At 35.9% G+C, this 27,689-nt stretch overlaps 1 protein-coding gene across 1 annotated transcript; it reads left to right on the top strand.

The window, feature by feature from the left end:
- Window positions 1-1,512: 1,512 nt before the first annotated feature.
- On the top strand, window positions 1,513-20,687 carry LOC121383041 (peroxisome proliferator-activated receptor gamma coactivator 1-alpha-like). The gene is made up of 12 exons (XM_041512800.1): window positions 1,513-1,624; window positions 2,176-2,282; window positions 3,050-3,097; window positions 5,239-5,353; window positions 6,672-6,715; window positions 7,558-8,656; window positions 9,191-9,250; window positions 13,235-13,319; window positions 13,931-14,052; window positions 15,709-15,767; window positions 16,183-16,269; window positions 17,814-20,687. Exons 2-12 carry the CDS (start codon window positions 2,201-2,203, stop codon window positions 17,921-17,923), a joined length of 1,911 nt encoding a protein of 636 aa, XP_041368734.1. The 5' UTR covers window positions 1,513-1,624; window positions 2,176-2,200; the 3' UTR covers window positions 17,924-20,687.
- The last annotated feature ends 7,002 nt before the right edge of the window (window positions 20,688-27,689 follow it).

Raw genomic sequence — 27,689 nt, 5'->3', positions numbered from 1 at the left:
CCAGCTTGTGAATTAAACCCTTGTGCCAAACTCTATCAAATGCTTTAAATTACTTATATCACAAAATACTGCTCTAACTTCCTTTCTTTCATCCATAGATTGACAAATAAAGTGATACAAATCCAGAAGCTGGTTTACAGTTGAATTACCTGGAATAAACCCAGATTAAAATTTTTTTATAATGTTGTTAGTTCTGAAGAAGTTAAAAATGTATTTTTCTAAATTTTTAGAAATATTACTTGTTAATGAAATTGGTCTATAATTTGAAAGTTCGTGAATACTACCTTTTTTATGAATAGGATTTACATTAGCAAGTTTCCATACAGATGGAAAAAAGGAGTGGTACAATGATAAATTAAACAGTCGTGTAAGGGGATAAGAGATTTCTTTAGCTAATAATTTCAGTAATCTATTATTAATAAGGTCAGGACCCAATGATTTGAATATGTCAAGTGAATCTAGGATGTTCTCCACTTCAGTTTGTTCTAACACAATATCCGTAAGTGAATCATTAAAAAAAAAAACCTCATTGAATGCATTAGCTAATTCTTTGGGGTCTTCAATGATAGTGCCATCAACAAACAAGGGTATCACTGAATTACTAGAACCACGATTTTTAAATACGTATTAACAAGCTTCCACCAAAGTTTTGATCCAGTATCATTAGTTATTAATTTTGTCATCAAGTGTATTAAAATAATCGGACATAGATTTACGTACTTCCTTAATTACAAGATTTCTTATTTTCCTAAAGTTTGCCCAAGCTACTGAAAATTACTACGAACTTATTTGAAGACAAAATACAGTTTGGGCTTCTTATAAATGTTAAGACCACCAGAAAGACATTGAATATACAGACACTGATATTCTAAGTTTCAAGAAAATATATTTAATGTGTAAGTTCCATGGTAGAAATATTTTATTAGTCGGAAACATCTAACAATGCAGCAAACTCAGGAATGTCCCTTTAAAATGTATTGACGCAACGTTAAACAGAATATTACGGTCCTATCATATACATGTATGCATTTGACCCCCTACTTGTACCGGCCTCGGTGGCGTCGTGGCAGGCCATCGGTCTACAGGCTGGTAGGTAATGGGTTCAGATCCCAGTCGAGGCATGGGATTTTTAATCCAGATACCGACTCCAAACCCTGAGTGAGTGCTCCGCAAGGCTCAATGGGTAGGTGTAAACCACTTGCACCGACCAGTGATCCATAACTGGTTCAACAAAGGTCATGGTTTGTGCTATCCTGCCTGTGGGAAGCGCAAATAAAAGATCCCTTGCTGCCTATCGGAAGAGTAGGGTTTCCTCTCAAAATCTGTGTGGTCCTGAACCATATGTCTGACGCCATATAACCGTAAATAAAATGTGTTGAGTGCGTCGTTAAATAAAACACTTCTTTCTTTCTTTCTTTCTTTCTTTGACCCCCTACTTATTTTGAACACTATATTTGAGGGGCGTTCCAGAGTCAAAGTTCAACCAGTTCACGTGATGTTTTATTTTTCCACGAGAGTCTCGCGTGAGATTTGGCGAGAGTGACGTTGTTTTTCTGTACATCAGGTAGAATGGTGGTGGTTGTGATGCTGGAATGTGTTGATTTGTCACGGTTTATTCACTAAAGTTAGTAATTATGGCATTTTCCTTTAGCTGAAAACAAACTTAGCCATTGCCACGTAGAATGAACGTAAGCTTTGCTGAAGACATCCTCAATTTTAGCGTCTCTGAACTCTTTTTGCGTCGTGGGTCTGCCACGTGCTTGACAAGTTGATGCATACGGTGGCTGGTCTTGTCAATAGCACCGTCAGTCAAACTTCTTTGAATATTAATTTAATTTACACATACAAAAGAATTTTGTTGTCTAGCTGGGCTTAAAACCCATGCCCATGGCCCAGAGAAGCTCATAAAATCGTGTTGAATGGTTTGTTTTGGTTTTCTTTTTTGGTGATTGTTTAGTCTTTTTTATATATATATATATATATATATATATATATATATATATATATATATATATATATATATATATATATATTTTTTACTTTAAAAGAATTGCTTTATGAACATAAGCACTAATATTAATAAATGACTTGAAATCATATGGTCAGATCTATTTTTACCATCAGAGCATACATGTGCTTATCACCCAATTTAATTTAACTTTAATTACATTTCAGTTTGCTGGTCATATTTACTACATGAATGTTTAAAATGTCATCTGGAATTGCCAGTGAGGTGTCGGAGGATTCGAACAGCAGTTCTACAGAATTGGCTTCCTGGGGTGGTATGACATTTTTTTCCTATTGTAGCAGGTGGTTTTATTTTTAATGTATCTATTTTTTGTAAATATGTTTGTCAAAATCTCCCGAGATATTATATGTAGTAGTCTGCCAAGCACTACAAATTTCAAACACCGATTGCACGTGCAACTTGGGCTAAACGACACGTGTTGTTTGGTTTTGCTGTCATTTTAGTGTAGCATGGAATTGTCGGAGAGGGTGTGGTGTTTTCCCATGGTTTAATGATTTGTTGTAACTTGAGCACTACCAGAATAAAGAACCTCTCAACCCCTTACAGTGAGTCATCCCATTCTTTGTGGTCATAGGCGATGAAATGGCCAGCTGTTACACTATAATTACAGGAAACCTTTTTTTTTCCGGTATTGCATGCATAGCAAATCGCTATGCACGTTTTAGAGATTGTTACACAATTTTAAAACATTAAACACTAGTTGCCAAGTAATTTTCAGTTCACTAGAAATATTGCTAATTGAAAATTTTGAAATAAAGTATTCACAGAATTAAGAGCCACAATTTAAGTAGGTGCATGGATATACATCATACTTAAAAATTGTTGCTTTTCCAACTAAATTTGTCAGAAATAACGTGATTCTATGTATCTATATATAGAAATCGACACTGGCCTCATACAGGTATAAATTGGTCGGGTAGAAAACTTACAAAACGTTGAACTTTTCACCATTAACATATGCTGACTTCGTCATTTCTTTATCACATTTGCTGAATGTTTTAAGGTTTTCTTTCTTTTCAGGCATCGAAGCTAAAGACCTGGGAAGCTTATTGGTTCAGTTTGAGGATGGTACTGTTACCTTATAAATGTAGTATTAATATTAATATTCAGGGCTGACCCTACCCATTGTCAAAATTGGCCAATTGCTAATTTGTACAAACTCTTGATCACATCTAGTATATGAATATTAAACTGGTAATTTAAAAATAATTTTCAAGGTAATGCTGTTAATGTATAAAACTTAACTGAATCTAAATAATTTTATTCAGTAGGTCTATGAGCTCTGATTAACCGTAGTTTTGGGTGTTTGTTTTTTGCTGTTTGTTCGGATAAATATATTAAACTAATTCAGGTCTGCATGTGGACTGGATAATATAAATACAAAACACAATAATTGGGTCGACTTATTTCAGTGACGCTAAAAGAAAGTGTGTGTTGTGTGTCGAGCATTATCAGAGCTGGCTCTGGGCCAGCAGAAAATTTCGCCAAATTATCTGTTAAAACTTTAAAAATAGCAAAACCCCAGTTATTTTGTAACAAAATATCAATTATTACATGAAATTATTTGCCAAAATAGAACAAAATTCACCAGAGCTAGCCCTGATTATGTCATTTTAGTATGTAGTTTTGGTGTTTAACATGATGTATGATAGCAGGGCTCGAACTTAAGTATTTGTCTCCCACAGCAGTTATTTTTATTAACCGGTCTATGACTGGTTGTATTATGGTATGGCGTTTTCCATGTTAACGTTTTCTTGTCAGGACCATATCTTGCATACAGGACCATGAAACCTTGCATCCGGCATCGAAATAAGCATTATGTCTTGTAACCCATTTACAGGTTACCACAAAATATAGTCTGGTAACCTATAGGTTACCACAACTATATGAAAGTTAGAATAATTGAATTCCTGTTACTACTACTTTTAAGGTGGATCTGAAATTGTATCGGTGCGTGCGAACATCGGTACGAGAAACGACATCCGGAAGTAGATTTATCTAGTGGGCGCTGCCGAGTTTGCTTTGCAATTTCACAGGTGCGCACAAACACTGTGTAATTTCGCACCAGAAAACGAAACGCGGAAGTAAATTCATCTAGTGGACGCTTCTTAAACGCGGAATAACTATAATTACTTGCAATTGCACAAGTGCATGCGAATATCGATGCAATTCCGTACGAGAAAATGAAATGCGGAAGTCAGGAATGCATTGCCTGGTTTACGTTCGGAAACGAAACTACCGTTACGTTGAATTTTTTGTCGAGAACGAAACACCGTTCTCGACTTTTTTTTTTTTTTTTTTTTTACAAGTGGTAACCTTCCGTTAACCTGAACGACCGTTCTCGACTTATTTCGATGCCTGTTGCATGTAGGAATAACTTGGGATGCTGGTTTCACATACTATTATTAGGTCACAATAACCTAATTTTCAATCTACTGCACATAACAGTAAATACTTGTCCGGACCATACCTTTCATACAGGATCATCAAACATGTACAAACAACTTTGGATGATGGTGTGTTGTGTACTATTACTAGGTCATTGTGGCCTACTTTTCACAGTCTAGTGCACATAACAGTAAATGCTTGTCCGGACCACATATTGCATACAGGACCATCTAACCTCACATGTAGGAACTTCCCATTGCAAAACAATTCACATAATTAGAATGATACCTGTAACATATTCATTAATATCTATATGGTTTTCCATCAAATTCCTGACAGCCGTATTGTGTACCTTACCGGTACTCTTTGTTTTAAATGGGTGAAATAACTGACCGCAATTTTAACCCTGCCTATGGCAATTGTTTTGAAAACTTTTGCAGCAAATAAACATGACTGGAATGTTATTTTCCTGTATGTAGACCCATTTCAAATGTCCACATTTTATACAGTCAGATAATGGACACTAAGTGTATACATTTTGCAATCGCTTTACCGACAGCACAAAAGTGCCATCGGTGATGCTCCCGACTAAAGGCAATTTATATAACGACGACAACAATTAAGTGTCGTTAAGATCGAGCCCTGTAGAAGGCAGTAAATAAAAGGCCATTCCTGTAATTGTTTAACAATTCTGTACTAGTTACTTGATTGTAAATTTCAGTTCTAAAACACTTTTTTTTTTTTAAATTGTTTAAAAATCACAATTTTAATTGTGAATTTTTTTAAATGAAAGCTTAATATATTTCTATTTACTTTTTCAGCTTCACAAAGTTTTGATGGATTTGACAGTTGCTCTTCAAAAGGTCGGCCAAATTCACTTAACTTCATCAAAACCCCTAAAGTTGGTAGCTGTACTGAGCAGCCACTGCAAAAAAGGTATTTTGAGGAATGTTTGTAAAATTCTGTTTGTTGTACTTTTTAAACATTTGTAGAATTGAAAATTACTGTAAATTAATCATGGCTTTTGCAAAAACACATTTGGGCAGCACATTTCATTTTGATACAGTCGCAGTTTTCGCTTCTTTTAAAAAAATTTTTTTATTAATTTAATTTTACTACTTGCTATCAAGCTTAACCAAAGTAATTATTTGGTGGCCGAAGTCTAAAAAGCACTGACCGTGGGCATCGGGCCACCATATTCTAGAATGCCTGTTTCAAGTTACTTTGTTTTTCTAATTAAAAGTAAATACTTTGATTTGTTACTTCAAACTTTAAATGTAAGAGATTGTATATCAGTAAGGGCTGGTGGGGATGGTAAAGTGCTCGCCTGATGCATGGTCAGTCTGGGATCAATTCCAGTCGGTGGGCCCGTTGTGGCTATTTTCTCGTTCCAGCCAGTGCACCATGACTGGTATATCAAAGGATTTGGGACGGTGCATATAGAATATCACTGCTGTTAATGGAAAAAATGTAGCATGTTTCTTCTGTCAGAATTAACAGATGTTTGACATCCAATTGCCGATGATTAATTAATCAATGTGCTTCAGTGGTGTCGTTAAACAGCACAAACTTTTTTTGTCCTCTTTTGCCAACTTTTTCGTCAAAATACCTAGTGTTTCCTACTTTTTTGTTTTACTTTGCTGCACAGTTTCAAAATGTTGCGAATTACTGTTAAAGCGTGCATATTGTTTGTGTTATTATAATAAGTCTACAGTTATCTACTTTTTGCTTCTATTTTCCTACCTTTTCTCTGTATTTTCATTCCTACTTTTTCATAAGGATGTGCTGGACAGCCTGAATATGATAAAGCACTCTCGGTTATAGTTTTAAACATTAGTTATTATGGTCATGTGGCCTAAATAACTGAAATAACATTGTGTTGCTTGGAATAGATAAGTCTGTCACAACTACTTTGGCATATTAGGCACAAAAAAAAAGTCATGTCTCTGGTCAGACCAAAGTTCGAGAATTTATGCTGCGATGCATGGATTTCACAGAAAAGGTTGATATATTCGATACTTAACTAAGAGGCATATTTATATTGAAATCTGAATGCATGTCCTTGTTCATGTGCAATGACATTTTGACTCCAAATGCGGTTTTACGTCATAGCAAGAAAGGCCAGGCAAAATTCGACATACTGCGGGAAATAAAAAATATCAACACATGTATTTTGTTTGGAGTTTAGAGAATGTTTTGTTTTAATCCACCTGATAATGTAATTATTAATCTTTTTTTCTTTTTTTCTTTTCAGTAACTCAAAGAAGTGTGGAAAAGAAATTATGTCATCAAAGGCTGGTAAGTGTCTATTATTTCTTACTAAAAGAAAAATAATTCTAAAATTTATATACAGTCAGATCTCGTTGCATTTACATCATCTGACCACAAATTGTCGGGAACAAACGTACATCAATGTATATTCTGTTCATTACACCGGAATTCACACCTTCCGACACCGACAGAGCAAATTGGGAACAAACATGCATCCGATATCTGAAAAGACTTCTTTACAACAACATTACATAATCAGAGATGCCATAACACGTTGGCAGTATATACAGCCATTTGGCATCCTTGATCTCGTCGCGAGCAGACAGTGTCACATGATGTCCGAGTTAACGATGTCTGCTAAATCTATAGACGTGTATTGCTTTTGAAAATAACCTTTAGTCATTCAATTAAAGGATTAACTTCGAACGATCAAGTCTTCTAGTTTTATGACATTTTATAAATGGAGAAGGTACCAATCGTAGATGTCTTTAACCATGGAAAGATTAATATAAGTGAATGCGCCTTGATTATTAATAAAAAATATATTTAATAATATCTCTGGTCGATACCCATTGGTGGACCCATTGGGCTATTTCTCGTTCCGGCCAGCGCACCATGAGTGGTATATCTAATGCCGTAGTATGTGCTATCCTCTGTGGGATGGTGCAATATATCAATGTGCTCTAGTGGTGTCGTAAAACAATTTTTTTTTTTTGTGACAGTAATTTCGATATAACGACAGTTACCCAGGGACGAACGTGGTCGTTGTAACGAGGTCTGACTGTACTAAATATATATTTTTTTTTTTTTTTTTTTTTTACATTTAATTAACGGCAATGCGTTTCAGTATATTTGTTTTCCCCTTTCAGAATCTACCCAGCCATTAGGTCTACTACCAGAAGTTTTGGAGAAAATCCGAGCGAGGCGGAAGAGAAAACTGGCCATCATGTTGCCCGTAATGATGGCCAGCATACCAAAGAAAGATCAAGGTCGCCAGCCACTGTCTACAGCCTCCCCATCAAAAGTACAGAAAACATCTGCCAAGTCTTGTACTGCACAACCAAAGACCTCGGTCACAGAAAAATCTTGCACTTCTACTTCAAATCCATGCAGTAGACTTTCTGCAAGCACTGTTAACATGGATGACATCAAAACTGGTACAGGGGTTAACGTGGACAGTTCGGTTGTGGATCACGATTACTGCTCCACTGGTTCTTCATTAACAGCCGACAACGAAGTGGAAATTATGCTCGATGCCAATACGGACATTGATGCAGGTTGTGTCGGCAGCGAGATTGAGATATCCGAACAGCTTTCTTGTGATAGTGGCATCAATGGTAGCTTCGATTCCTCAGGACTTGGTTCAGTGGGCCCGATGCGAAATTTGACTTGTGATGGTTTGGAGGAAGGTGAAGTGGTCGATGATAATGGTAATATTAATGATGTGGGTGATAACGTACTTGGTGACAAGGAGAACGAGAGAAGCCGATCACAGAAATACACATTGTTGAAAAAAACTAGTGGTGGGAAGAGGCACTATAGAGAAAGGCACGAAGAAAGCCCTATGATCATGTCCGATGAATACTTTGACAAGTTGCCTTCATATTGCACCGATCTTTCTATGCCCGCAAAACCTCCAAAGAAGAAACCCGACAGTAATAAGGAAATAACGCTGCTGGACTACATATCACGCGACCCTTCCCCGACCAGGGATTCTGCTGCGACATACAGCAAACTGCCTGCTTACCACAATTGTTTCACAAACAGCACACGTTACGATGGGTGCATGTCGAAAGAACCCGTAACGAAAAAGAACAAGAAATACCTGAGAACTTACAGGACAAGAGAGAGTAGGTCACGGTCTCGTTCGTTTTCACGGTCGCGGTCACGATCAAGATCTAGTGATAGAGGTAGAAGCAGGCGGAGGCGATCGTATTCGTCAGATTCGGGCTCGTCGTCAGACTCTCGGTAAGCAGAACCAGAACTTAACGATGGTAGTTGCTGTAGCTGTAAAATGAATTACTGTATGGGGCTTTATCCGTAGGTGAGCATTTTTTGCCTTTTGCCAGTTAGAACGCTGGGTAAGTATAGTTGGAGATTACTATAAAAACTGATCGTGTTAGCAATTTGTCAAATTGTGTTTGGAAACGTTTAGCTAAACATCCGGTCAACAACAACAAATGAAGACCTTTTTAAGGATGCTGATTCTTGCATTTAGTTGGTTTTTGGCAACTTAATTACCAGTTTGCTGCTAATAAAATAAAATGTACTGGGTTTCCGATTGAGACATTTCATAAATGTTTGACATCCAAGAGCCGATTGTTAATAAACCAATGTGATCTAGTGGTGGCTATAAATAAACAAGTTTTAACTTTAATGGGCTTTTTCTGATCGTATGCTGAAAACACTCAACAGTAGCAGGTAATAAAAACAGATTTTAACACAATTTAACATCTGCTGTTGATGAACTAACTCACTAAACATTCCTTTCTTTTCTGTCAGGTCATGGTCATATTCCAGCACAGACAGCTCAAGGTCACGCTCCTCATCACGAGACAGCAGGTAACACAACAGCTTGGAAAACAAATAATTTTAATTTTATTTTCTTGCTTATATCCAATTACGGTTCAAGCACTTCGTCCTGGGCACACACCTAAGCTATCTGGGCTGTCTTATCCAGAACAGTGGGTTAGTGGTTAGTGAGAGAAGAGGGTGTAGTGGTCTTACACCTACCCATGGAGTCGCTAAAAATCCCTCTTGGTGGGAGCTGGTACCGGGCTGCAAACCCAGTACCTGCCAGCCTTATGTTCGATGGCTTAACCACGACATCACGGAGGCCAGTCATTGTTAATGTCCTGGTCTTTCACAGGGATGGGCCGTAACTCCGTAGAGTACTTGGCTAGGGGGCAGTGCTAGCCCCGAGTGGCTATTTTTGTTCGCCAATCTAAATATGTATTCGCCAATTACATTTTGGCATTTCAGTTAAAATATTTTGTTTTTAATCCTGTTCTTTATGATAATATAGTACATGCTAAGATGTACTTATTATTCAGTTTACGTCTTGTATGACACTGTTTATGGGGATTATTTTTTAGCAGATATTTAAACCTGAAAAGAAAAATTAATTAGAACGAATTTTAGTATAAATCATCCACGTATTAGATCTGTGGTTATCGACGGCAGTGTGTGAAACCCCCCCCCCCCCCCCCCCCCCATGAATAAATGTTTTTATTAACAAAATTTAAAAAGTGCGAAACGACCCTACATGGGGGCGAACCGACTCAGTTAACAGTACAAATGGATCCGGGTCGAAACGACGCAGGCGATCTAGTAACATGGGCGAAACGACCTGTTACCAGTCACACCAGATACTGTGCTACCCCTCTTGTGTTCCAAAGCCACCGGCCTATATGCATATATCTTAATAAATAGATGTATTATTGGGTATATAATAGAAACGAAATATGCAAGTAATACTACTAAAGGTACCTGTGTTGAAACCAAAATCTGTTGATTGATATACTTTAAATTGCACACATGTGCATTGGCGTGTCCAGGTAGCCAGGTGTGTGTGTCCCGTGATCATGACTATGTGGATCTACAAAACAAAGCTGGCTATGACACAGCACAACTCAAGTGATGTCTTGAAATCTGAACTGGATTATTATCACATCTTAAGCCAGTGTTTTTCCGCAACGTTAATTTTCAATGTAGACCCCAGCAACCTGATCTGGAAGTCGACAACGTGAACTTCAATTTGCACGTGCATGCATGGTTCGACATGTCCCGTGTAGTATTCGGTCAATCTGTTTTACTTGTCTTACTGACATTGGTGTCAAGTGAACGAAAACGCTTCAAAATTTGTTAAATTTTTTTTAACGTTTTTTACATTTGTCACAGGGTTCTAACGCCATTACCGGCAACTGCTCCCACCACTTAGTTCCCCGGTAACAGAATCAGAAACCCGCAATGGGTGTAACAGTATTTCTCCAAATATCCCAACCTATACAAATATATCTCCCTGTATCAGGTAGTTTTCTACCCGAGTGGCTGGCTCTAGGGTATTCAGGGAACAGGATCGTATTTATATTTACTATTAACCAACGTTAAATTCACTAGAAAGACAACACCACAAGTTTAGTTTCAAATATGTATTATATAATACCAGGTAAGTGTTACAGCATTTACATGGCCTGTTAAAACCGGTGTCACACCACCTCTAGGCTGAGCACCACACGTAAACGTAATCACTTGACCATTAGGGATATAGTTACCACTCAGATAAAACATAACCCAACCTTAGAATAATTAATTATTATCCTCAGTCTTCTCTACATCCAATATTCAGAGGACCTATAATTTACCAGGTCATGATATTAGGATTACCAGTTATAGATATTATAACCTCGTTCTTTTTTTGGATGAATCCAGATTTTCTTTACAACGTGGTGATGGCAGGGTGCGCGTCTACCGTAGGAGAAATGAACGCTATGCTGACTGTTGTGTTCTTGAACGAGATCGTTTCGGGGGTGGGGATTGTGTCATGGTCTGGGCAGCCATTGCCCATGGTTATCGTTCACCACTAGTCGTCATTGATGGTAATTTAAATGCTCAACGTTGCCGCGATGACATTCTCGCTCATCACATCATTCCTCTGTTCCATAACAACGCCAACATCTCGATTTTTCAGCATGATAATGCCACCTCATACAGCTAGAGACACTATAAATTTTATTAGGACAAATAACATTGATTTCATTGATGACTGGCCCACTAAAAACATGTCTAGGATAGTCTGGACAGACGATTGAGGCGGCGTCACAACTCACCGCTAACGTCAACGAACTTCGTCAAGTGCTCATTGAGGAATGGAACAATATTCCACAGGCAGAAATCAACACTTTAGTCAATTCTATACGCCTGCGATGCACTGCAGTGGTCAATTCAAGAGGTGGTCATACCCGTTATTAAGTGTTTTTTTTGTTTTTTACCCCTACCACACTTGGTCAAAATTTCTCCCAGTTTCTGTTAACCTATGACCTTGATTTTTGCACCAAACGATGTATCATGGAACACTCTTTAAATGCATGTATAACAATTGTTTTCATCAAGTTATGTTCAAGCAAAGTTAGCGGAAGTTTCTTATTTTGATCAGTATATATATTTTAAGTGCGTAACTCTTGATCATACCCTACCCCATGACATCGTTTTGTAACTACCCTCCAAACTTACCTGTATGATTTATTACTCAGTTTACCGAATACTGTTCATAATTATTTTGATGTCCAACTCAAGAGTATTGCCGGTCACCCAAAATAAAGACAGGAAACGTCTTTATATGTTATTGCTATCAAAACACTGGCTCGCGACTGTTTCACAAGTGCTCATTCAGTTTCACACCGGTTTTGAGAGACTTGTATTTCTGTGCAAGGGGCAGAGGGATGTATCCTGTTGGCGTTTATACATCAGTAGATATAGCAGATATGAATTATAATTTCGCCATTTAATATGTTTGAAATATAATCTGTAAACGTAGAAAGGTTAAACTTTTAATGATTGCATATAAGTGAGAAACAATGTCTTCCTCACCAACATACCCACTTCGTGGAAATAACTCAACCACGTGACCTAGATTTACAACTTGACCGGTATGACAAAACAGTACGACAAAACACGACTAATAAAATTACAACTTGTCGCTAGTAATCAAACATTTAGTATCAACAATGCAACATGACTTAAAGAGTATTTAATGTTTTCTAACTTTACGACAAGCAGCTGGCAGTACACTACTGAATAGTAGACTGGCTCACAGACATGCAAATAGCGCTTATTTACACCACGAGGCGGATCAATTGGCGACTTTGGGGAACGACAGCGCGAGCCCTGCTAGGGGGACTTGAGTTGTAAACAGGTCTCGTCGTCGGTTGCCAAATTGGCCAATTGCTAATTTTTATTACAATGTGGCTTCAACATTTAGTCTTTGGCTGATAAAAATCTTCCTTAATTTAGTTTTTCCTTGCAATGAAGGAAGATATTAAGCTGAAGTTTTGTGTATAGCTTTATCATAATCTAGTTGCATACCAAGACTACTTTCAAGAGGATTTATGAATATTGGATGGGGTCCAGTTGGGGACATGTTTTGCTTTACGCTAAAATACATATTTCATGAAGTAAATGCATAAATTATCATCTTATTTCAGGGCTAGCTCTGTCAATCACCATATTCGCCAACTGCGAATTTTAAACACAACTGGTGAATTGTATTTTAATTTCATGAAAGAATTTCATGTAATAATTGTTTTTTTAATGGGGGTTTTTGGTGTTCATTAGAAAATTTGGCGAGAATTTCTATACAAGTAGCGCTAACCCTGTATTTTTAAAATGAATAATCGCTCTGTTGCATGCAAAAGTGACGTTTTAATGTACTGATTTGGTGGATGAGGGAGGGGCTCAGAATTTAGACAGTTTATACTTTATATGTTTGTATGTAAATGTTGAGTCATGATCAATTATCTTCAGTATGGTGAACTGTTGTATTTTTAGATACTCTTGTGCCTCTCAATCACGTTCTAGCGATCGCTACAAGGCAAAAAGACGGCAAAAAAGGGCAGAACAGAAAAAGCAAATTGTAAGCACATACGTACAAATTACCTACTCTACCAACAATGTGTTTGTCATGTAAGCAGTTTCTGCATTGAGGTGGTTATCAAATTTTGTTATGCTTATTGCTGTTAACACTAGTATCTACTTCTCTACTTACCATGCTTACAAGGCATTGTATTTGGGGATTATTATATTTTTAAATTTCACCAAAATCGTAAAAACTATATACAGTGATACCTCTTAAGACTGGACCAGAATTCCAGCAAAACTGGATGTTTTTCATAGTCCCTTTTCAAATATTTGTACAGAAGAAAACCTCTCTAAAACGGATACCTCTTAAAACCAGACTTTTTACTTGGTCAAAAGGATGTCTGGTATATAGGAGTTTCACTGTGTGCATGTGTGTGTATTTAGACTAAATATTACTCCAATTAGTTAATTACCCGAAAATATTTACCCAGCTTTAATTACTTTCAGTTACCAAAGAATAACATGACATAAGGCTTATACAACTAGTTATTTCCCTTGCATCACTTATATAATCTTATTAAAATCCATTTCCGCTATAAGTTTATCAGGTAGAGTTTTAAGTTTTATTTCCTAAGTATGGCATTAAGTGTTCTGTTTCATTATTAGGAGGAGAGACGCATTGTTTATGTTGGAAAAATACCCGATGGACATACAAGAAAACAATTGAGGAACAGATTTGCGAGATTTGGAGAAATTGAAAGTGTGAGCACGCACTTCAGAGAAAATAGGTAAATTCTTTCATTTGTTAAATATGGCTACAACATGTTATTGATTTACTGTAAATAACATATTTGCTAGAAGTTTGAATTACCCCACAATGTTTTAATATTCTTCTTTTGTGTTTTTTTCATTCTGTTCATATAGTTGATTCATAATGCAGGTTATAATTTTAAAAATTAATAATTTACTTATCTGAAACTGTTGTCTAATGACAAAAACGGTTTTATCCTGTTAATTTTATACACACTAGAGGTAGCTCCCTTGTCATGTTGAACCATGTTGGATTAAGACTCTGGCCTTGGTGGCGTTGTTGTTAAGCTCTTAGACATAAGACTGGTGGGTACAGGGTTCACAGGCCGGTATTTGCTCCCACCCAGCGCGACGTTTTAACGGCTCAATGTGTAGGTGTAAGACCACTACTCCCTTTTCTCTCTCACTACCAACTAACCCACTGTCCTGGACAGATAGCCCAGATAGCTGAGGTTTGTGCCTGAACCTTAATTGGATATAAGCACGAACATAAGTAAAAAGAAAGGATTAAGACTACATCATGTATGATAAAAAAAAAAGTACACCCAAGGTGACAATTATTTGACCATTTTATCATGAACAATATTTGCTTATGTGTTAAATACAATTTAACACTACAAATTAACAGGATAGCTTTTATAATGGAGGTTTTAATGGAAAAATAATGATCTAAAACTGTTTGATGACCTGAGATCACAAACTCTTAATAATATGACGTCATATATTGCCAATGATGTAATACTCCCCATATTAAACGCAATGTCGTCATAGCCTGTGCAAGATGGATTTATTCTGTATGAGCTGGCGTCATAGAATGGGTTTCTTGTATAGCTAGGGATGGGAGAAATGTGTATCCCACATGGCTTTCTTATAGGCTAGTTTTATCTAGCATATTCAGGGATGAGAGAAATCTTTAGATGTTTTATATTCAGATAAGCATTTTCTTGTTATCGTTGCCCACCACTTTTTTAATTTGATTTCATTTACATCTGAATAATATATGTATTAATACCATAACAGTTAGTTAATTGTGTGTTTTACAGTATTTGATAATTTAACAAACTCCTCCCCAGTGTCCAAGACGCATGATACAGTGATTGCGATCTCCGGAGTTGGGAGGTAGAGAATTGTAACCTGTACAGCAACCTTACATTCATTTATGGTGGTGTGAGGTAAACTCAACAGGTTCAATAAAGTCAAATATTCTAATATAAAATGGAAAGAAGTACAGCTATACCCTAGGGGATATCTAGCATTTGTACGCTTATGAAAATGTTGATTATTAAAACGGAGCTTTATCCAGGTATTCTGTTGTATTGAACATATATGTAGGCCCCCTCCCAAAAGCAAGTGCCACTGAAAATTCCGAATTTGATATAAGAATATTTTTGTAACTTTAAGTCTGCTCTAATAAATCAATTTAACAATGATGCATTGCCGCATTCAGTGGCCTAAAAATATCCCAAATATGAATACATCACACTACTTTTCCCAGTTCCATCAGTCAAGAGACCCTGGTAAAAACATCCTGGTTAAATCACTGAGAAAAGAAGCTAAGTAAAGGAGTTGGGATGGTTTCTTATCCAGCTGAATTGCCACATACACGTTAAAAAACGAATTAAATATTTTTTCAGAGACAACTATGGTTTTGTGACATTTGCATATACTTGTGATGCGTATGCTGCTATTGAAAGTAAGTGCCTACAGTTTAAGATGTAAATATTTTATTTTAAAAATGTGACCTTTTATATTGAATTAAAAATAAAATTAATGTACATTTTTAACCAATCATAAATATTAATAAAAAACAGTATTTTCATATTCATAACATACCAACAGTGTAAAAACTACAGCCCTGGATTGTCCTTAATTTGCTACCATTGTGAAGAATGTTTCCGAATAATATTGCCCTTTTAACAACTAAATTTACATATTAAATGATTTTTCTTGCTTAGAAGATTGTCTGTATACTTTAATGTAATTGTGAGTCTCATTAGTTGAAAAAGAGTAGTTGGTTTGCAACTTCATTACATTATCTGTTTCCTTCCACGGGTCCCAACATTGTTTTTGGTTTTTTAAATGTTGATTTTTCTTTTCTTGTTTTACAGAGGGGAATGATATTCCTGGAGAGCAGAAGTTTGATCTTTGTTTTGGTGGTCGTCGGGAGTTCTGTGATGTGGACTATATGGATTTGGGTAAATATTAATAAATGTGTTGATTTTGTAAATTGTTAGTGGTATTTAGGGCTTAGTGCAAAAAAAGGTTCATAGTGATGTAGTAGTAGTGGTGTTGAGACACGCATTACACATATGCTGTAGTGTTTCAATATTTTTTTTTTTTTTACAGATTTTTGAAATATCAAGTACCATTTTTGGAATATGTGAAGGTTTTTTGTTTTGTTGATTAAGTGATTTGTGTTTAAAACTGTAGCAAAATTGTTTTACCCAAAGTACTTCTAAAGTAATAAATGCTTGTGAAATGTGAATTTATGAAGCTTTTGGAGAAATTTATCATGTGTATTGTATGATTGTTTTGAATGAATGTTTAATTACACCCCAGCACAAAAAATAGATTGGCTGTTGGGGTGTCAAAATAAGGTAAATGCATGCCTGAATCGATGTGTTTTATAAGCAAAAACAGGGTTATTATTAAGATGGAGCAGGTGAGATGTAGCCCAGTGGTCCAGCATTCACCTGATGCACGGTCTGTCTGGGAATGATCCCCATTAGTGGACCCGGGCGAGACTTAGGCCAGTGGTAAAGCGTTCGCTTGATGCGTGGTCGGTCTAGGATCAATCCCTGTCGGTGGATCCATTGGGGTATTTCTCGTTCCAGCCAGTGCTCCACAACTGGTGTAACAAAGGCGGTGGTATGTACTATCCTGTCTGTGGGATGGTGCATATAAAAGATCCCTTGCTGCTAATCGAACAGAGTAAGTCCATGAAGTGGCAACAGTGGGTTTCCTCTGTCAATGTCTGTGTGGTCCTTAACCATATGTTCGACGCCATATAACTGTAAATAAAATGTGTTGAGTGCGTCGTTAAATAAAACATTTCCTTCCTTCCAATTGGGCTATTTTTGATTCCAGCCAGTGCACCATGACTGGTATCTCAAAGGCTGTGGTATGTACTACCCTATCTGTGGGATGATGCATGTAAAGGATTCATTGCTACTAATGAAAAAATTTAGCGGGTTTCTTCTCGAAGACTGTCAAAAATATCAAATGTTTGACATCCAATAGCTGATGATTTATACATCAGTGTGATCTAGTGGTATCGTTAAACAAAACAAACTGAAAGTTTGTTGCTACTAATCGAAAAATGTAGCAGGTTTCTTCTTCAAAGACTGTAAAAATTACCAAATGTTTGACATCCAATAGCCAATGAATTGATGTGCTCAAGTGGAGTCGTTAAAGAAAACAAACTTTTTAAATATAACAAACATCTTTTTATAGAGATGGACGGGGGTTATTGCAGTTTAAAATGTAAGGAATTAAGTGTGACTCAATCCTTGATAACAGGTAGTGATATTTGCTAAACAGGTGAAAAAACATCCCTTTATTTACAAAATTCAAGTCTTCGCATTTAAAATAACCTAGTTAGACCCCACCAAATATCAATTTTTATGCTGACATGGTGTTAAACAAGTTTCCATCACATTTGTCAAAATAGTATGGCTATAACATCACATTGATTTCTCAATTTGCTGCTAAACAAAAAACCCCATGTTATTTCTTTCAGACGGAAACACAGAGTATGTAGAAGAGTACGCCCCTCAGCCACAGCCCCGCTCAGTATTAGACTTTGACCATCTCCTGAAACGGGCACAGCAGAAACTCAAGAGAAAATAATTCTGCAACTGTCCTGGTTTAACGCGCACACTTGAGGAGATGGTCATCATAATGACTCCGGAGGTCGGACAATTTGGCAAACAGTTGTGATAACTGTCGGTTGCTTCTAATAGTACTGGACTTGTAAGATGAAATAAAATGTCTCAGATGTCTTGATGTATATATAATTGTTGATAGAACGAATATCAAGAGATTTAATATGCAAAGTGTATCATATTTTGACTTCTTCTTCTTTTTTTTGATTTTCAATTTGATCTTTTTTTATTTATTACTTTTTGTTAGATTTAAGATAGTTCTATCTATGTTGATTGCTGTTACGTTTATGCTTTTTGGCCTTAATATTCAAATAGTTTGTTTTGACTGGCTGACTGCCTGCTTCAGGCATCTGAACGTGGAAATGGTGAATATAGTGCTTTAGTACAATTCCACAAATCGAAAAATTAATGCATTATAGGACTTGTTGCTAAATAGAAACTTATATAACGGTCATATAGTTATAATAAACAAAGGGTTTACAGTGGCGGATCCAGAAAATCCATATGGTGGGCCCCAATGACTTGAGGCAGAATACCAATGGAACTCTCAGGAAGGTTTGGAGGGGATTGTAAAAAAAATTAAAAGTAATATATAATAAAATTATAACTGTCCCAAAATATAGGGGTGGCGTGGTCCCATGACGCGCGCGCCCCAATTCGTCTCTGGTTTAGGCTGGACGCCAAAAATTAAGTAGCAGTTTGACAAATGTGATGGGAAATATGTAGTCAAATTTAACATTTACTGAACTTTTTTTTTTTTTTAAATGGCTATGCACCTATAAACGATTTATTTTTCGAATTAGCTTTCTGCCGAATTGGTTTTATCATGTTTGCTAAATTCCACTTTTAAATGATTTTGGTGTTTTGTCGAATGGCGGATTAAACCCTGTAAATAACCCCCAATGTCGAAAGTAAACACGTGCCTTTAATTTGGGTGATGTAAACATACATTGCTATGTGTCGTCACGTTAAAAATAATGACAGTATAAATCGGGCCTCTGAACGTGATTGGACGATTGTTAATTTCTACATGTAAGTTTAGTTTAGTTTTGCATAACCCATCTGCGTGCATTAAATTTGACATTTATATTATTATGGTGGGTTATGCAAAAATTAAATGGGGTTACGTCAATTTATTTTGGGGTAACCAATAAATGGTTTCGTCAATTTTCAGTTCTCAAAGGTCTGGTCTGCCAAATATTAATTTGGGATTTAAAAAATCGTGGTTTAGCTTTAACATAATTTATGTAAAGGTGTCTCATCATGGTTGCAATTGTTGTTATTTTGCTCTTTTTATGATTTTTAATAAATAACTACCGGGTACAAATTAACTGAGCTCGTACATAATGTTTGTATAATCAATTTAAGCATATCAAAATTAAAATGTGCAGCCATTGGACATAAACAGGGGTTTCCCCAAGTCTTTGGTTAGAAACAAAAAGGACACGTAAACTCTGTATCATGTTTCTTATCTGAATTTATGGTGTGATTTTGTTTTTTTTATCAGTTCTTTTGTTGTGTATTTCGACCTAGATTTTGTTTTTGAATTGATTGCAAAGAATGGTGATTAGACCATTTCTACAAAATATGTATGCATAAATTAATTTTTATAGACATGTAGTTGGGTATACTCCTTACATTTTAAAGCAAACAGGTGATGTTTCAGCCAGGATGGCACTATTAGGCAACTTTGATGGTTTCTTTAAAGAAATGGGTTGTTTTTTTACTATTGCTTTTGAATATTTCCAAGCAATCAATGATTGGTTTTTTTATTTTCTTAAAAAAAATAACTTAAGACATCGAATGCAAGTATAATCAATATTTTCATAATATAACTATGTGCAATATCTGCATACATAGTATGTACATGATTAGTAAAGTTGCAGGTTAATGTATGTGGTTGTAAAGTAAATTGGCAATGTTGAACGCTTACATACATGTAACTGCCATCCATGAATTTTTTTGTTTTTTTTCTGAAATTATTTTATATTTTTTTAATATTTTTTGTATTCTTTTTAACTTTAACAAAAAATGTTTTGTACAAGCAGTAGCAGCTGATCTTTAGACCTACAAAAGTATTGTTTAAACACTTGACAAAAATGTTTTGTTGGTTTTGTTGGTGATGGTATTCTGATCAATTACACCTGTTTAAAAAATGTTTCGGTGTCCTGGATGTATGAAATTGAAGCCTGATGAAATATTTGGTGTGGATTTAATATCAAAAGCCATTTCATTTTGTAGGTATAATTTTTTTAATTGTTAAATTTATTCTGTTAAGCCTGCTAATGATAAATACATGTATATTTAGGACGATTGATAAACAAGTCATTTGTGATCAGATTTTGAAAGCTAAATCCAGCTTATTAAAACAAGAATTAATATGGTAACTTCAATTGCTCCTTCCTATATCGGGGCTGGTTCTGGCACTCGCCAAATTCGCCAATTGCTAATTTCAAAAACAATTGGTGAATTTTATATTTATTTGGTGAAATAATTTCGTGCAATAAATGATGTTTTGTTGGAAAATAAATGGGTTTTTGAAGTATGATTGATAATTTGACGAAATTTTCTGCTGACCAAGAGCTAGCCGTGTATATATGCATAGTTTTCTTATTTTAAGGAGCTAGCGTGTATATATGCATAGTTTTCGGATTTTAAGGAGCTGGATTTATTTCTGGTAGCACTTGATTGAGGTGCGATAGGTTACAGAATAGATAGATTGCCCTCTTTGATTTTCTTGTTTTCTTGTCTACTAGAGCCTCATGATTGGTAAATCGGTGGATGCGAACATATACTATCCTGTCTATAGAGCTGGGCAGTATACCGTATATACCTTTCGGTACGGGAATCATGTCAATACCGATTTACTGTACCAAGCAACTTTCAAAATAAAAAAATTTCGGTTTTGAAAAAGTTTTCCTTGCCATTTAGTGAAGCACTAAAATTTATCTGATGCAAAATGGGTTGGGTATAAATGAGAGCATTGTGTATGGAATTTACTTTTAGTTGAAATTAGCAGGTGAGCCTTAACTCAGGCATGCATTTTAAACGGAGTAGATCTTAAATACTGCTTAATATCTGTATTGTATCGATGCCGACTGCCATACAGATTCCGAAGTAAATCACAAAAAAAATACATACTGATACCGAACCTGAAATTTCAGTACCGCCCAGCTCTACCAGTCTATAGGAAAGTGCATATAAAGATCCCTGCTTGTTTATCAGAAAGAATAGTCTGTATGTCGGCAGTGGGTTTCCTCCGTCAACCAAGTGTTGAAATAGCCCTATGTAAACATCAAATGGCACTACCGTTAAGTTCGTATATGCTGAGGTATTATTAAATATTTGCACCGGCCTCGGTGGCGTCGTGGCAGGCCATCGGTCTACAGGCTGGTAGGTACTGGGTTCGGATCCCAGTCGAGGCATGGGATTTTTAATCGAGATACCGACTCCAAACCCTGAGTGAGTGCTCCGCAAGGCTCAATGGGTAGGTGTAAACCACTTGCACCGACCAGTGATCCATAACTGGTTCAACAAAGGCCATGGTTTGTGCTATCCTGCCTGTGGGAAGCGCAAATAAAAGATCCCTTGCTGCCTGTCGTAAAAAGAGTAGCCTATGTGGCGACAGCGGGTTTCCTCTAAAAACAGTGTCAGAATGACCATATGTTTGACGTCCAATAGCCGATGATAAGATAAAAAATCAATGTGCTCTAGTGGCGTCGTTAAATAAAACAAACTTTACTTTATTAAATATTTTCTTTTTTCGTTTCCTGATATTCATTTTCCCTCCCCCTCCTCCCTCACACACACACTTTTGTGTTCATAATTTGAATGGCTGTTGGTATATATACCAATGATCTGTTTTTGAACAGTTGAGGAAATATTGTCAATTTCTTTAATAAATGCTGAATTAACAGGTCAAATTGTTTTTCTTATCTGTTGATTAGAATTTAATCCATGAAGTAATATAATTCAGGCTATGGTGGTAGTTTTTCCTGTGCCCTATCAGGATATGATCTGAGGAAGTTACATCCCATTTGTTCATAATTGGACAACTTGCAAAAATAGCACCGTATTATTTTATTATATTATAATTTTTTTGTCTGGGCACAAAAATATATTGCACATGTGACACATTCATATGGATATAAATAAGCTTACAGCACCTCAAATGAAGGTGTAGACCATGTAATACTGTATTATTGTAGAGTAATCAATAGTTGTACACCAGTTATGTCACATTTATCAATATGAAAAAAACATGTAACATCTTGAGTGATTTACATTTGTGTTTTTCATAAATGAAGTATGAGTATACTAAATACAAAGGTCCAAAGATTGAAATTGCTGAACATTTAACCAGAAGAAAGGTGTGCGTGACTATTCGTTATGTTTTACATAGTATGCCAAAAGTGGTTTGATTCAGTAATTTATTGCAATATTTATACAAGGAAATTTTAAACGCAACATTTCTGGCTGCATCTTGTACAACTAGCTGACATTGCGATGTTTTTAACATCATTTGTCCATTATGCTCTGGTGGCATAGAACTTTCATTGACAAGTTAGGTTAGTATTAGTTTTTACACTGTACATGTATTGATACATTTTTTCAGATTGTTTGCTTAATTGTATCATTGACAAAAGGCCTGGAAATGTAAAAAAGAAGTTTTTAAATTGTTGATAGCAGTTCCATGCCACCATGTTGTGCACCTGCAAATTTAGTTTTTTAATTGTTCGAAAACGTACAACTACGAAGATCACTATGACGGGTGCAGTGAGTTAAAGGGACATACCCTAGTTTGTAAACACTAAGTCATATGTTTTACTATTAACGCCGTTTTTGGTAACTGAAATCGTACTTCACTTAAGTGTTTATTGTTTAGATTATCCATTTCCGTACATTCGAAGTCTTTTTGGCCATCCTGTTGATTTTAATGTCACAAAATGCATTTCTCATAAAAAAAATAGCATGTGCGTCTGAGAAATAATAGTTATGGAGTCTATTTTTAGAGGGTATTTATTTTTAGAGGGTATTTCACCATTTCAAAGTCACACTCATGTTTCACTCAGTTGTAACTTTATCCAAATGTGTTAAGGGTTTGTAGATTAACTAAACTTAGTGTTAAGTTTCACGGGTTGAAACTAGGGTCTGTCTCTTTAAAGAATCTAATCGACATTGGCGAACCCAGTGGATTATTTACAATTCCAGTCAATAGTCCACAAAAATTGTATATCGGATGTCATAGTTCTTGGACCAGAATACACTTGCATACATTATGCTGTTATGTATAAATACAGGGTAAGATTGTGGTTTGTGCTGTCTTGTCTTCAGGGAAGTGCATATAAAAGATTCATTGCTTGTATTTGGGAGAAGTAATACAGAAGTATGTATTACGACTGGTTTTACCTCTTGCTCTAAACTGTCGCAATAATTGTGTTGGGAAAACCTTATTTTTTATTTTTTATTTTCATATATTCCAAATTAAACTATCGACCAATATCAGTCCACTTTATATAGGATGAAAGCAAGATCCAAAGTTTTCAACATTTTCACAGTAGTACAAAAGTACTATTCCAGTCAGCCAATCCCCCACAGAGTAGTACATATCAACATTTTATCATTAACTATAGACATAGGAGAGAGAGAGAGAGAGAGAGAGAGAGAGTGTGCAAAATACAAGTTCCATCCAAAAAAATACTGACATTTTACTAAATTATAAAAAGTCATATATGATTGACAACTCTACACTTTGTACAACCATGAAAATGTTGAAAACTCAGGATGGCCCTGTAACGATCCATTATTGTTAATGGAGTATGATTACATAAGTCAATTTGAAATATAGTTCAAATTATCAGTATTTTTTATTTTTGTTTTTGTTTGCATGGAATTATGGAATTGAATTTCCGACATTTTGTTTTTCCATTTTGTTTTTGGGAATTTTTAGTGTTGTGTATTTTGTATTGTATGTTTGTGTATGATTAGTTTTTCTATATTATTAACTATTGTTATTTTGAAACAACAAAAAAAAAAAAAATGCTTTATTCACCGTTTTGGTGACAAATAATTGAGAATACAGTACAGTAATATAAGAATTAGATTATGCATCAATAAGCAAATAAAATAATTTCCATTAAAATTAACTAATTCTAAAACGGTTGATTTTTTTTCTTTCTTTCATAAATGTACATGTACAGTATACATAAAAGTTTATATTGTAAGCTCAGACGTGTGTGCAGGGTGATTTAGATGGTGAGCAAAGTTTCTATGGGGAGTTTGGGTCATGTTCTCATGGAAAATTTATTTTAAAAAATTGCTTGGAGCAGGAGGGTTCAAACCATGCAAACATCCCTTTGAATGCACCAGAAGTTGCAGATAAAATAAAGTTTAGTTTATGTTAAATTTATGTTATGTTTTTAATTTATTCACTTTTTTTTTTATTTTTTTTAAATTTTTTGCTAGCTAATATATATCTATGTATATGTATAGTTACAATTGAATAGCATATTAACAGATATTACTTCTGGTACATGTATATTACTTTTAGGGGGAAAAAAGCTGCTTTGAATTTCCAATATACAAGGGTTTGTTTAGCTTGAAAGGTAGATATTTGAATATGGTTTTATAATATCTGCATTATGTGGTGTACATATGTGTAAAGTTAGTGGGGAAATGTTAAATAAATGGCAAAGGTTTTTTTGTTATATGGTATGACCGTTCAGGCACACTTCTGTGTTTCCTCCCCCCCCCCCCCCCCCCCCCCAGAAATATACTTTAGTAACCAATATACATGTACATACAATTATTATAAGAGCATAATTAATTAGTAGAAATGGGGTGTTGATTGTGGTTTATTTTGACAGCATAAGAGGATTTAATCCATTTTGAAATACTTGTAGTTGTAACCACAGGGCATGTGACTTTACAGTCTTATCAAATCAGCAATGTGTGGTTACCTCCAGTTAACTGAACTTGGACTTACAAGTTATAGCCTAACAAGAAAGTTATTCTCACAAAATGTAACTTCTCGATCAATGAAAATTGTTTTATAGTTACTATGCACATGAAATTGAGATGCACATGTTATGGATACAACTATCGGTGAAACCAAATAAGACATTTAATTCTAGGGAATTCTTGTTATTTTTTGTTTGTTTGTTTGTTTGTGTGTTTGTTTTGTTGTTGTTTTTGTTTATCATTATTTTATAATGTTTAATCTGATGCTCCAACATGTTAACATTCCCCGGTGGTTTAGTTTTCAAATAATCCCTACCCAGCACTATATTTATGTTTAAAAAAGGAAATAAAGGAATTACAAATACAGGTATAATCTGTTTTTATTTTTGTATTTAATTAATAGTCCAGGCCGATTGATTGCTTTTTTTTTCTTCTTAAGTTTATTTATTTTGGAGGGTGAAAGATATATATGTACTTGGTTTATTACCGTCAGACTGTCCAATGAGCAAAGGCCAGGGCTCAGTTGAATTCAATGATGGCCATGTGGCAACTTGCTTCAGTGATTTAGTCAAGTGTTTCAATGCCCTGAAAATTAAACGGCATGTCATGGCTAAGCTGTAAATTTTGAATGTTAGTAATATGGTAGGCAGCATACTCTGGGCGGAGGGTGGGAAGTAGACCAGTGGTAAATCGGTCGGTTTAGGATCGATCCCATTTGGTGGCCTCGTTGGGCAATTTCTCGTTCTAGGCAGTGCTCTACAACTGGTGTAACAAAGGCTGTGGTATTTGCTATCTTTTCTGTGATATGTTGCATATAAAAGATCCCTTGCTGATAATCGAAAAGAGTAGACCATGAAGTGGTGACGGCGTGTTTGCTCTATATCTGTGTGGTCCTTAACAATATATCTGATGCCATGTAGCCATAAATAAAATGTATTGAGTGCGTTAAATAAAACATTTCCTTCCTTCATACTCTGGGCAGGACTTGGCACAGTGGTAAAGTGCTAACTTGATGCATGGTTGGTCAACGATTGATCCCTGTCATTGGATCCATTTGGCTATTTCTCATTCCAGCCAGTGCACCGTCACTGATATATCGCAGCCTATGGTATGTGCTATCCTGTCTGTGGAATAGAGCATAAAAAAGATATTCTTTACTTACTACTAATGGAAAAATTTAGGTTTCCTCAATAAACCAGAAGCTGGACAACCAAAAGCTGATTATTAATAAATCAATGAGCTCTAGTGGTGGTGTTAAACAAAACCAATGTTTAATACTACTCCTGAAAGTTGTTTTTACTTGAAAAATATGAAATTTCACACTTATTTAATTTGAATGGGTGCTGATGTTTTATTAAGACACTTGAAATTTGCCTATATATCACTCAGTCCTAGCTAAATGGCCTTGCCCTTGTATTTGCCCTCTCCCAATAATTCACAACACAGATATTGTCAGAAAGTATACAATAAACAATTGAAATTGTTAAAAAAAAATAACAGAAGAAGATGAAATGGTTATTATTACATTTATAATCTGACTGCATTACGGTAAACCAAAATGACAAATACGTTTGCTATAAATATTGACCGATTTCTTAAACATCGGGTGCTGAGATTATGTTAATTAGACATTTGGGTACTACAAACTACGCTCACAATTCTTATTTTCGCCATTATTTACAATGTCTAGTAGCTCGAGTGCCCTCCTGTCCTGTTTAAATATATAAGATAGGACTTGAGATATCTACTTGGTGATAAAACTATTTCAAAATTTCAAAAGACCAAAACAAGTCGCTATAAGTACTGTCCAAAATTCAGTTTTGCAAATTTGACGCCACAGATAAGTAGTTAGATTATGTTTGAGTTATTTCATGGTGTTAAAATTTTAACCAAAACCGTTTGTTTGGATTGGAATGTCGGGTTTCTTGTTTTAGACCTACATGTAGGCGTTGGAAGCGGGGGTCAGGGGCATTCTTCCCTCAACAACCCCCCCCCCCCCCTCCAAAAAAAAAAAAAAAAAAAAAAAAAAAAAAAATAATAATAATAATAAATAAATAAATAAAATAAAAATACAATGCTTCAAAAACCCACCCACCCCCATTTTAAAAGCGATAGGCATAATATTATAAAGTAACTGCCCCGCCCCACCCCACCCAAACACTAAGGGGCCGTTAATAATTTTCAACATTTTCACGAGCGTACAAACAGTACGCGGGTGGGTGCGGGGGGGGGGGGGGGGCTTAAAGGCCAGCGTACACTTTTTTTTGAAAATTAAAAATGTCGATCAAGATTTTTCATTTGGGGATGTACACTTTTGGGGGGGGGAGGGGGGGTGGTCAAAAGTGTACGGTTTGTACGCTCGTGAAAATGTTGAAAATTATGGACGGCCCCTAAATTTTCGGCTTCCGACGGCTATTTTAGAGCTCAAATATAAATGTTGAATCAAAGTCCGTGGTTAGCTCGTGTGTCCTCAAGCCGTGGTATAAGTAAACACGACTCAGGACGCTTGATTTGGCTTGACTTAAGATTTTACGTGCACGTTCAGAGCAATCTGTTTTAGCACACGCCTGTCATGGGCGCAAATGTTGGCAAACGCCTACTATTCCGTAAGCAAAAAAGAGTAGTGGAGGTGGAGAAGGCGGGACCATCCGCACTGGCAGGTAACGAGCGGGGTTAGGCACGGCCGTGGCATGCTACGGGCAACGGGCAAGTCTATTAACGTGCCCCTATCCACGAAGGTTCAGGCACGCCCACTACGGATTTAGCCTCTG

Source organism: Gigantopelta aegis, chromosome 10 (genome assembly GCF_016097555.1).
Source record: "Gigantopelta aegis isolate Gae_Host chromosome 10, Gae_host_genome, whole genome shotgun sequence".
NCBI lineage: Eukaryota > Metazoa > Mollusca > Gastropoda > Neomphalida > Peltospiridae > Gigantopelta > Gigantopelta aegis.
This window is presented reverse-complemented; position numbering and strand designations above follow the sequence as displayed.

Bases quoted from the DNA above. Each gene is read 5' to 3' on its own strand.
- LOC121383041 (XM_041512800.1), top strand. From the start codon at position 2,201: ATGTTTAAAATGTCATCTGGAATTGCCAGTGAGGTGTCGGAGGATTCG. The intron at 6,716-7,557 runs GTAAGTGTCTAT...TTCCCCTTTCAG, and splicing joins AATTATGTCATCAAAGGCTG to AATCTACCCAGCCATTAGGT. The intron at 9,251-13,234 runs GTAACACAACAG...TTGTATTTTTAG, and splicing joins TCCTCATCACGAGACAGCAG to ATACTCTTGTGCCTCTCAAT.